The following is a 12,586-nucleotide window of genomic DNA, read 5'->3' as shown; positions in this document are numbered from 1 at the left end:
GTGTCACACTGCGGGGGGGCGGTGAGGAGGGAGTGTCAAACTGTGGAGGGGCGGTGAGGGGGGAGTGTCACACCGCGGAGAGTAGCTGTGAGGAGGGAGTGTCACACTGTGGAGGGGCGGTGAGGAGGGAGTGTCACACTGCGGGGGGGCGGTGAGGAGGGAGTGTCACACTGTGAAGGGGCGGTGAGGGGGGAGTGTCACACCATGGAGAGTAGCTGTGAGGAGGGAGTGTCACACTGTGGAGGGGCGGTGAGGAGGGAGTGTCACAATGCGTGGGGGCGGTGAGGAGGGAGTGTCACACTGCGGGGGCGGTGAGGAGGGAGTGTCACTGCGGGGGCGGTGAGGAGGGAGTGTCACACTGCGGGGGGGCGGTGAGGAGGGAGTGTCACACTGCGGGGGTGCGGTGAGGAGGGAGTGTCACGCTGCGGAGAGGAGCGGTGAGGAGGGAGTGTCACACTGCGGAGAGGAGCAGTGAGGAGGGAGTGTCACACTGTGGAGGGGCGGTGAGGAGGGAGTGTCACACTGTGGGGGGCGGTGAGGAGGGAGTGTCACACTGCGGGGGGGCGGTGAGGAGGGAGTGTCACACTGCGGGGGCGGTGAGGAGGGAGTGTCACACTGCGGAGAGGAGCGGTGAGGAGGGAGTGTCACACTGCGGAGAGGAGCGGTGAGTAGGGAGTGTCACACTGCGGAGAGGAGCGGTGAGGAGGGAGTGTCACACTGTGGAGAGGAGCGGTGAGGAGGGAGTGTCACACTGTGGAGGGGCGGTGAGGAGGGAGTGTCACTCTGCGGAGAGGAGCGGTGAGGAGGGAGTGTCACACTGTGGAGGGGCGGTGAGGAGGGAGTGTCACACTGCGGAGAGGAGCGGTGAGGAGGGAGTGTCACACTGTGGAGGGGCGGTGAGGGGGGAGTGTCACTGTGGAGGGGCGGTGAGGAGGGAGTGTCATACTGCGGGGGGGCGGTGAGGAGGGAGTGTCACACTGCGGGGGGGGCGGTGAGGAGGGAGTGTCACACTGTGGAGGGGCGGTGAGGAGGGAGTGTCACTGCGGGGGCGGTGAGGAGGGAGTGTCACACTGCGGGGGGGCGGTGAGGAGGGAGTGTCACACTGTGGAGGGGCGGTGAGGAGTGTCACACTGCGGGGGGGCTGTGAGGAGGGAGTGTCACACTGTGGAGGGGCGGTGAGGAAGGAGTGTCACAATGCGGGGGGGGCGGTGAGGAGGGAGTGTCACACTGTGGGGGGGCGGTGAGGAGGGAGTGTCAAACTGTGGAGGGGCGGTGAGGAGTGTCACACTGCGGGGGGGCTGTGAGGAGGGAGTGTCACACTGTGGAGGGGCGGTGAGGAGGGAGTGTCACACTGCGGGGGGGCGGTGAGGAGGGAGTGTCAAACTGTGGAGGGGCGGTGAGGAGGGAGTGTCATACTGCGGGGGGGCGGTGAGGAGGGAGTGTCACACTGCGGGGGGGGCGGTGAGGAGGGAGTGTCACACTGTGGAGGGGCGGTGAGGAGGGAGTGTCACTGCGGGGGCGGTGAGGAGGGAGTGTCACACTGCGGGGGGGCGGTGAGGAGGGAGTGTCACACTGTGGAGGGGCGGTGAGGAGGGAGTGTCACAATGCGGGGGGGCGGTGAGGAAGGAGTGTCACACTGCGGGGGCGGTGAGGAGGGAGTGTCACTGCGGGGGCGGTGAGGAGGGAGTGTCACACTGCGGGGGGGCGGTGAGGAGGGAGTGTCACACTGCGGGGGGGCGGTGAGGAGGGAGTGTCACACTGCGGAGAGGAGCGGTGAGGAGGGAGTGTCACACTGCGGAGAGGAGCAGTGAGGAGGGAGTGTCACACTGTGGAGGGGCGGTGAGGAGGGAGTGTCACACTGTGGGGGGCGGTGAGGAGGGAGTGTCACACTGCGGGGGGGCGGTGAGGAGGGAGTGTCACACTGCGGGGGCGGTGAGGAGGGAGTGTCACACTGCGGAGAGGAGCGGTGAGGAGGGAGTGTCACACTGCGGAGAGGAGCGGTGAGTAGGGAGTGTCACACTACGGAGAGGAGCGGTGAGGAGGGAGTGTCACACTGTAGAGAGGAGCGGTGAGGAGGGAGTGTCACACTGTGGAGGGGCGGTGAGGAGGGAGTGTCACACTGCGGAGAGGAGCGGTGAGGAGGGAGTGTCACACTGTGGAGGGGCGGTGAGGAGGGAGTGTCACACTGCGGAGAGGAGCGGTGAGGAGGGAGTGTCACACTGTGGAGGGGCGGTGAGGGGGGAGTGTCACTGTGGAGGGGCGGTGAGGAGGGAGTGTCATACTGCGGGGGGGGCGGTGAGGAGGGAGTGTCACACTGCGGGGGGGGCGGTGAGGAGGGAGTGTCACACTGTGGAGGGGCGGTGAGGAGGGAGTGTCACTGCGGGGGCGGTGAGGAGGGAGTGTCACACTGCGGGGGGGCGGTGAGTAGGGAGTGTCACTGCGGGGGCGGTGAGGAGGGAGTGTCACACTGTGGAGGGGCGGTGAGGAGGGAGTGTCACTGCGGGGGCGGTGAGGAGGGAGTGTCACACTGCGGAGAGGAGCGGTGAGGAGGGAGTGTCACACTGCGGAGAGGAGCGGTGAGGAGGGAGTGTCACACTGCGGAGAGGAGCGGTGAGGAGGGAGTGTCACACTGTGGAGGGGCGGTGAGGAGGGAGTGTCACACTGTGGGGGGCGGTGAGGAGGGAGTGTCACACTGCGGGGGGGCGGTGAGGAGGGAGTGTCACACTGCGGGGGCGGTGAGGAGGGAGTGTCACACTGCGGAGAGGAGCGGTGAGGAGGGAGTGTCACACTGCGGAGAGGAGCGGTGAGGAGGGAGTGTCACACTGCGGAGAGGAGCGGTGAGGAGGGAGTGTCACACTGCGGAGAGGAGCGGTGAGGAGGGAGTGTCACACTGTGGAGGGGCGGTGAGGAGGGAGTGTCACACTGCGGAGAGGAGCGGTGAGGAGGGAGTGTCACACTGTGGAGGGGCGGTGAGGGGGGAGTGTCACTGTGGAGGGGCGGTGAGGAGGGAGTGTCATACTGCGGGGGGGCGGTGAGGAGGGAGTGTCACACTGCGGGGGGGGCGGTGAGGAGGGAGTGTCACACTGTGGAGGGGCGGTGAGGAGGGAGTGTCACACTGTGAAGGGGCGGTGAGGGGGGAGTGTCACACTGCGGGGGGGGCGGTGAGGAGGGAATGTCACACTGTGGGAGGCAGTGAGGAGGGTCACACTGCGGGTGGCGGTGAGGGGGGAGTGTCACACCGCGGAGAGGAGCGGTGAGGAGAGAGTGTCACACTGTGGAGGGGCGGTGAGGGGGGAGTGTCACACTGTGGAGGGGCGGTGAGGGGGGAGTGTCACACTGTGGAGGGGCGGTGAGGAGGGAGCGTCACACTGCGGAGAGGAGCGGTGAGGAGGGAGTGTCACACTGTGAAGGGGCGGTGAGGAGGGAGTGTCACACTGCGGGGGGGCGGTGAGGAGGGAGTGTCACACTGTGGGAGGCAGTGAGGAGGGTCACACTGTGGGGGCGGTGAGGGGGGAGTGTCACTGCGGGGGGGCGGTGAGGAGGGAGTGTCACACTGTGGGGGGGCGGTGAGGAGGGAGTGTCAAACTGTGGAGGGGCGGTGAGGAGTGTCACACTGCGGGGGGGCTGTGAGGAGGGAGTGTCACACTGTGGAGGGGCAGTGAGGAGGGAGTGTCACACTGCGGAGGGGCGGTGAGGAGGGAGTGTCACACTGCGGAGGGGTGGCGAGGGGGAGCGATGCATTTTATCTCCTGCTCTTGTGGGTAGCCATTCAGCTGGGCGGCATGGTCGCACAGCAAAAGTCTATCGCGCCACCAGTGGCCCCGGTTCAATTCCACCACGGTCTGTATGTTCTCCCCTTGGCCGCGTGGGTTTCCTCCGGGAGTTCTGGTTTCCTCCCACAGCACAAAGACATACTGGTTGGTCGGTTAATTGGTCACGGGGGTGGGGGGGGTAATTGGGCAGCACAGTCTTGTTGGGCCGGAAGGGCCTGTTACTGCATCTCGAAATAAAAATAAATGTTTTGTAAAACTGTGGGTTAGCACAACAGTGGGGATGGGCTGAATGGTCTAGCTGATCCCTTAAACATCTCCTTATCTGCCCCCCACCGCCCCACAGACCTTCGGGAAGATCGCCTTACAGGAGAACACAGCAATTAACATGAACAACAACTTTCAGACGTTCCCCCAGGCCGTCCTTCTCCTCTTCAGGTACTGAGGCCCATAGGCCGGGGAGTAACTGGGTGAGGAGTGGGGGAGGAGGTGGGGCGAGGCTGCCGGCTACTGCGATGGGGAGTAAATTCACGGCGGGCCCTGCTGTCATACATCCGTCAGCAGGTCACGCTCACCTGGCGGGGAAGGCAAATGCAATGGCAGTGTTAATTTCGAGTGAGGAGGTGCAGGAGCCCGAGGGCACACCCTCAGTGGGTCAGGAACACCTTCTTCCCCTCAGCCACCCGATTTCTGAATGGACATTGGACCCATGAACACTACCAAACTACTTCTTCTGTTTCTATTTTTTCGCTACTTGTTTAATTCAACAATTTAATGTAGATACAATTCCTGTAATTCATTGGGTTTTTCTTTGCATTGTGTTGCTGCCGTAAATTTCACTGGTGATTTTAAACCTGATTCTGATTCTGGAATATAAATGCAAAGATGGAATGCTGAGGTTTTATGAGGCACTGGTCAGATCACTCTTGGCAGATTGTGAACAGCTTTTGGGCCTCTTATCTTAGGAAGGATGAGCTGGCATTGGAGAGGGTCCAGAGGAGGCTCATGGAAACGATTCTGGGATTAAAAGGGTTAATGTATGAGGAATGTTTGATGTCCCTGGGCCTGTACTTGCTCGAGTTTAGAAGAATGAAGGACGATCTCATTGAAACCTGTCAAATATTGAAATGCCTCGATAGAGTGGATGTGGAGAGGGTGTTTCCAAAGTGTGAGAGTGGAGGAGCAGAGGGCGCAGCCTCAGAACAGAGGGACGTTCATACAGAACAGAGGCAAGGAGGGATTTCTTTAGCCAGAGGGTGGTGAATCTGTGGTATTCATTGCCACAGGCTGCTGTGCAGGCCAAGTCATTGCGTATGTTTAAAGTGGAGGCTGATAGGTTCTTGATTAGTCAAGGTGTGTCAAAGGGGAGAAGGCAGGAGAATGGGGTTCAGAGGGTTAATAATTCAGCTGTGATACAATGGTGGAGCTGACTCAATGGGTTTTATTCTGCTCCAATGTCTAATGGTCTTAACCTTTCCATGATACAGCAGTTTCACAGTTCAAAGTAAGTTTATTAACAAAGTACAAAGTCACCATGTCCTACCCTGAGATTTATTTCCTTCCAGACATTCACAGTAGGACAAAGATATTCATCAAAATCAATGTAAACCTACACCGATTCTCTGCTTAATCTTTCAATGATTCAGCGGTTTCTGCTCTCACTCCATCTACAGGATTGCAGACGACACTCCCCGTAGTGGGTCGTACCTCTGGTGATGTCGAGTCAGAGTACAGGAAGGAAATCGGGTCCCTCGTTGTCACAGGCGTTCCTTTCTGCCCGTCACACCGTTGGTGTTTAGGGCAGCAATGAGGGTCCTCCATCTCCGGCGCCAGTCGGGGCTTCCTTCGTCGTGTTGGTAGCATCCTCTCGGTTTTCACTGCGGTCCTGGCTGGAGACTCGGGAATTCCGTCACAATCGGACGTGGAAGCATTCTTCGTTGCTGCTCACGATACGATTTTGTCCGACCAGTTGGGGTTGTTGGCCCTGAGCTGCACCGCCCCCCCCCAAACATGGAGGAACTGGTGAACCACTCTTAGTCTGACCTCTGACCTGTCAGGCATGGGTGACTCCAGCCAACACAGCTCTCCGGGTCATTGAAGCAGGCAAACCTCCAAACCCAACAGCAAGGTTGAGGTCCTCTTGGAGGGTTACAGGTATTAATCCTCAATAATAGTGGTTGGTTAGTCACGGAGAGAACTGGTATTTACTGACAGATAAATCTGCTCAGTTAGCAATCTACGTTTGAAAGTACCTGTGGGAGATAGGTCTCTACCAAAGGAGATGTAAGGTGTTCCTTTCCTCCGCTAGCCCATAGATCACCCTTGGGCAAGGCGCAGCATGTACTTAACCCCGCCAACCTCCCCCCACCGATCTGGGTCACGTGAAGCCACGGGAGCAGCCGGTGCAGATCACAAGTCCTGGTTGTGCGACCACCGACATCGAGGAGGAGACCGTTGATGTGGCACCACTCAGCCGGATTTCCAATCCCCCTCCCCTTTGCCACTTTGTCACGGCCGACGGTGGTGGGGCCGTCGGCAAGCTTGAATTTGGCAACGGAGCCTCACGGTCTCAAGTGCAGAGCGAGCAGAGCTGGGAGTCTTGTGGAGGAGACGTCGTTGCCAATCCGAGCCGACTGGAGTCTGCCAGTCCAGTCGCACAAGGAGACTACTCTGGCCAGGGGCTCCCCCCTTAATCCCAATACAGGCTTCACATTTCTGGTGTGGGGCATCACCTCTGCACTGAGTGGCCCCCACAGGGTTGTTGCTGCTGTGCTCCCGAAATCCTCCATTCTTACAGTTCTCCTGATGAGATCAGTCTGCTGTCTTTCGGTTTTGTTAGCTCGGACTTAACAGACTAACCTGGGCCAGCACCTTCATGGATCTGTCACAAGCTGTATTAACTTCAACAGGGGAAACGCAATGGATCGAAATCTTCATCGATCTTCACCTGCTTTCGCCAAGCAGTCTCGTGTGTTTACATTTATTGTGCTTTTAATTATTACTGTCTGCTCTTTCTTTTGTGGGTGCTTTGTGCCGCGTAGAAACAACTATTTCATTCTCTTTTACACTTGCGTTCAGGAAGTGACATTGAACGACCTTGAATCTTGCCTCTGAACACTTCACTGCAAGCTGCCTCCACGTGGTACGAGCAAGCAAATCCCGTTTTAATTCTGGGGCCGCCACAGTCACGCGGCGGCCACCTCAACTCAAGGGCGATGGAGTTCAGAGTTCAATTCTGCCGCTGCCGCCCGTTACGAGCTCGTACGTTTTCTCTGTGACCGCGTGGGTGTCCTCTCGGTGCTCTGGTTTCCTCCCACAGTCCAAAAACATACTGGTTATTAGGTTAATTGGTCATTGTAAATTGGTGATTAGGCTGGACGGCACAGCTCGACAGGACGACAAGGGTCTGTTCTGCTCTGTATCTCTAAATAAAAAAGACTTTATTATAATATCACAAAAGATCCTGCAGATGCTGGAAATCCAGACTAACACACACAAGCTGCGTTACTATGTAACTACATTTCTTAATACACCGTTCTCCAGTCCTAAAGAAGAGTCCCAGCCCGAAACATCGATTGCTTATTCCTTAGATGCTGCCTGACCTGCTGAGACCCTCCAGCATTTTGTGTGTGTGTTGCTAACTTTGTGGCTCTTCCAAGGCTTCCTCCACACGAGACCGGATAATTTTGAAAATGCCGGTTTCGCGTAAAAACGAAAGGCGTCCACACTACGCGTTTTTGAAAATATCTCTATCCACACTGAAACGGAGATTTCAGCGAATCTCCTCCTCCTGCGCACGCGCTGGACACATCTACCGAAAACAAGCGACATGTTTGGTGTCGAATCTCGCTGTAAAAGTGCGCATTTGTGTAGTTACAGACTAGAAAAACTTAAAAAGAGCAACAGCTGTTGGCTCTTGCGCAGGAGAGCTTAAAACTAAAAAAAAACAAATACTGGAGCGTATGGAGGAAACCGACAGGGAGTTCATGGACAGATTGACCCGGCTGACGACGAACATTGAAAAACTGACTAACTCTGTTGCATTAATAAAGTACCTTGTAAAATGTATGAAACATGTCTGCATCAAAACATCCTGTATTTCCATACAATGTTACATTAGACTGTTATACATCTATTGTCAGAGAAGTACTTGCATAAATAGGTAAACCACCTTCACATGAGCAAGGACAGAAAACAGGGCAAAGTGAGTATACTTATTTATTCAGTAAGTTATGGGTCAAAGTATTTGGTGAGTACATTTCTAACTCTTCAGTCTCGTTGCCGTCTGTTCTCAAATTGTTAGGTTGCGGTCAAGAAAACAATGAAATGGCGCGCTGCCATCTGTCAGCATTTTCAGAAGTCTCCGGTTACCCCGTCCACACTGATCTGCCTGAGCAGCGTTTTCAAAAATACCCACCCTGGAAAGCATTTCTGAAAAGTTCTGGTTTCGGAGGACAAAAATGCCATTTTAGTGTGGTCGGAGGGTAAAAAGGAAGAGAGAAAGCTTCAGTTACGGATTTATCCAGCGTAGTGTGGACGTAGCCCAAGACTTGTGCCACGGGTAAATTCATGTGTACTTTCTGTTACGTACCCCATAACTGGGTCACTTACCAGCAAAGATAGAGAGGTCCGTTGAAGTCTGATGGTACTATTTTTAACAGTATTTATTGATAAAATACACAAAAATAATATCAATGCAAACATACAGATAATATACGTCGTCAATACTAAATCTAAAAGCGCGGGTATAATAATACTCAATAAGAAATAGCTCTATCGTTGTCCAGGGGATAATGTATTGTCCAATGGAAATATAAAAGTCACTTTAGTTCATTCAAGGTGCAGCCTTTGGTTGGAGTCAAGAGAAAGACGGAGGTTTAACTTGCCCATTCCTTTTATGATGTCAATCCTTCGAGAGTTGTTGGGGGACTGGTTTCCTCTTTGTGGTTAGCTAAAGCCGTTCGTCCGTGGCAAGACCCACCAATTCCGAGGCAAATGGAAAAGGACGCACGTGGGCTTTTCCACCGGTTTTCGCTATTACGCTGTTACAGGAGTTCTAGCGTTTCTTCTGGTGCGTCTGAGGGGCTGTTCGCACAGACCCTCTTTTATCCTGACTCACAGGGTCTCAGATGTCAATCAGGTTGGGATGATGCAATCCCTCCACCAACGCTCGGTTCATTGCCTGGGGCTTCGATGCATCGTACAGTATTCAATACACAATTCCATCTCCAAGAGACAATAGCCGTTATCAATGGTTCCGCATTTCGGAGGCCAGGACACATTCCAAACTCTTTGTGGATTCTGCATGTCTTTCTCTCATTTCCTGGGTCTCCTGAACTGACTTAATAGTGATCGTGCGATTCTCAAAAAGGAGGGGGCTACTTTGTACCCTTCAGCCCCTCAGAGTTGTGGCACCTTCGTAACATTTCCAACTCAGACTCGTTCTACCAGTTCAGCCGAACGCAAGTGACTCCAGATCTTGTACTTTCCAACTCCGACTCGTTCAGCCAGTTCAGCGGAACGCAAGTGATCATCACAGGCTGCTAATGCAGAGCTTCTTATATGGAAATAGTTCCTCGGTTTAGCAGACCGTCAGCACGTGAATGACTGGGAGATGTAATCTCCAGAACGTAAATTAAAACTAAACAAACGCATAGACCGGAAATCTACAGTCGAGAGGGATCGGAAGTGGAAAGGGTGAGCCATTTCAAGTTCCTGGGTGTCTGCATCTCTGAGGGTCAACCCTGGGCCCAGCACATCGATGCAGTCACACAGAAGGCACAATGACGGCTGTGCTTCATTAAAAGCTTCAGGAGGTTTGGTCTGTCGCCAAAGACTCCAGCAAGTTTCTACAGATGTACGGTGGAGAGCATTCTGACTGGCTGTATCACTGACTGGTATGGCGGTGGGGGGGGCGGGGCGGGTGGAGAAGTAAGCTGCAGAAAGCTGTGAAGTCAGTCAGCTCCATCATGGGCACCAGCCTCTGTCGTCTCCAGGACATCTTCAAAATGCGATGCCTCAAATAGCTAGCATCCATCAGTAAGGACCCCCATCACCCAGGACATGCCCTCTTCTTGTTGCTACCATCAGGGAGGAGGTACAGGAGCCTGAAGACACACACTCAACGATTCAGAAACAGCCAGCCGATTTCTGAATGGACATTGAACCCACGATCACTACCTCACTACTTCTTCACTTTTTACACTACTTATTTAATATATATACATACACACACGCGCACACGCATATGTTGGCACGTGGCCAAGTGGTTCAGATCTAGTGATCTGAAGGTCGCTAGTTCGAGCCCTGGGTGTGTGTCCTTGAGCAAGGCGCTTAACCACACATGCCCTGCGACGACACTGGTGCCAAGCTGTAAGGGTCCTAATGCCCTTACCTTGGACAACATCGGTAGCGTGGAGAGGGGAGATTTGCAGCTTGTTTCTCTCCAAACATACCTTTGCTCATTGTGGCCGATAAGTTCTATTTTAACTTCTTCAGAACTTGTTTCCAAAATGCATCATGCTTGTTTAGATGTTTCTTTGCAAACTTCTGACGCTGAATTTTGTGGTGAGGACGCAGGAAAGGTTTTCTTTTGATGACTCTTCCACGAAGGTCATATTTGTGCAGGTGTCGCTGCACGGTAGAACAATGCACCACCACTCCAGAGTCTGCTAAATCTTCCTGAAGGTCTTTTGCAGTCAAACGGGGGTTTTGATTTGCCTTTCTAGCAATCCTACAAGCAGTTCTCTCGGAAAGTTTTCTTGGTCTTCCAGACCTCAACTTGACCTCCACCGTTCCTGTTAACTGCCATTTCTTAATTACATTACGAACTGAGGAAACGGCTACCTGAAAATACTTTGCTATCTTCTTATAGCCTTCTCCTGCTTTGTGGGCATCATTTATTTTAATTTTCAGAGTGCTAGGCAGCTGCTTAGAGGAGCCCATGGCTGCTGATTGTTGGGACAAGGTTTGAGGAGTCAGGGTATTTATAAAGCTTTGAAATTTGCATCACCTGGCCTTTCCTAACAATGACTGTGAACAAGCCATTGCCCTAACAAGCTAATTAAGGTCTGAGACCTTGGTAAAAGTTATCTGAGAGCTGAAATCTCTTGAGGTGTCCAAACTTTTCCATGGTGCTCCTTTCCTTTTTTTTCACTCTAAAATTGTACAAAACAAAAATAATACACTAATCTTGCTTAAAATGTTGAAAAGAATGTTTCATCTTGAACTTTATGACTTTCAGAGATCAGTTCAACTTCTACTCTCTTAACTGTTCACAGTAACAGATATTTTGACCAGGGGTGCCCAACCTTTTGCATGCCACTGTACTTTGATAATAAATTTACTTTGAGGAGCAAAGACATCTGCTCCGTCTGTTTCTACCGCCCTCGGCTCGTCAATATTTGCTGATCTGAAGAATTTCGTTCTTTCAGATCAGCATGTTGTTATGACAACAATCTCTCCCTCAAGGTCAGCAAAAACAAAAGAGCAGGTCATTGACTTTAGGAAGGTGGTGGGGGGGGGGGGACATGGTTGGCAGTGCGCACATTCCTACAGACATAACGGTACTGAGGTCCAGAGGGTTGAGAACATCGCAACATCATCGATAGCCTGTCCTGGTTGGCATCCGCCAAGCATCATCACCACCTGGGCATGCAGGAGTTACGGTAGCCTAGAGGAACTTGGATTTAGAATTGCTGTATTATTGTCAGAAGAGCGGGGGTAGAGTGAAAACTCTGTCTAGCACCCTGTTCATTCAGATCAGATCATTACACGGAGCATTGAGGTAGAACAATAACAGAATGCAGAATAGAGTGTCGCAGTCACAGAGAGAGTACAGTGTAGATGGGTAATAAGGTGCAAGATCGTAACGAGGTAGGGGCCAAGGGTTCATCTTATCGTACAAGAAGTCTGCTCGAGACTCTGATAGCAACGAGGTAGAAGCTGTCCCTGAGCCTGGTGGGACGGGCTTCAGGCTTTTGTATCTTCTGCCCGATGGGAGGGGAGAGAGGAGGGAATGTCCGGGGGGGGGGGGTCTTTGATTCTGCTGGCTGTTTTACCGAGACAGCGGGAAGTGCAGACAGAGTCCGCGGAGGGGAGGCTGGTTTCCGCGGTGAGCTGAGCTGTGTCCGCCACTCTCCGCGGTTCCTCGCGGTTCCGGGCGGAGCCGAGCCGCGATCCATCCGGATAGGATGCTTCCCGTGGTGTGTCAGTGAAATTTGGTGAGGGTCATCAGGGATATGATGAATTCCAGAGGAGGTAGAGATGTTGTTGAGTTTTCATGGTCGCGATGTCAACGTGGTTGGATCAGAGTGGGCTATTGGTGATGTTCAGTCTGGGAACAAAGAATTTATCGTTGTCAATTTTAGTCAGTTTGATGTCTTAGCACTGTGTGCTGCTGCAAGACCACAACTTTCATGACGTACGTCAGTGATAGTGTGCTGGTTTTTCGTGCCTCACATATGACCAGGAGACGCAGAAGAAGGGGTAAACTTTAATTTGCAAATCAAAGCTGAGACAGTCATTGAGCTAGTCGCTGATTGCCCACCCATCCTCGGACACGGCATTTTTTATAGCAAAATCCTGGTCCAATTTCACACGGACGTCCCATTGACTTAATCATGTTCCAATCCACATCTCCCAGCTGTCTCTCACCAACACACCATCTTCTACATTCTTAAGATTTCATTCTCCTACTAAATTGGGTACATGCATAGCAAACGGCAAGTTCAAACTACATAATCTACATCAAGGCTGACTACATAGTTTTGGTTACACAGCAAAGGAGTTCAAAGCAAAACATCTCTTTGTTACCT

General features: G+C 53.3%; 1 protein-coding gene across 1 annotated transcript in view; it reads left to right on the top strand.

Moving 5' to 3' along the window:
• Positions 1-12,586, top strand: part of LOC132380560 (voltage-dependent L-type calcium channel subunit alpha-1F-like) — a 113,400-nt gene that overhangs the window by 84,629 nt on the left and 16,185 nt on the right. Inside the window, 1 exon segment of the mRNA XM_059949459.1 lies at positions 4,117-4,208. Within this exon segment, the coding sequence (XP_059805442.1) occupies positions 4,117-4,208 (92 nt within the window).

This window comes from Hypanus sabinus, chromosome 24 (assembly GCF_030144855.1).
Source record: "Hypanus sabinus isolate sHypSab1 chromosome 24, sHypSab1.hap1, whole genome shotgun sequence".
Taxonomy (NCBI): Eukaryota; Metazoa; Chordata; class Chondrichthyes; order Myliobatiformes; family Dasyatidae; genus Hypanus; species Hypanus sabinus.
Note: the sequence above shows the minus strand (reverse complement) of the source record. Positions and strands in the feature narration are given on the sequence as shown.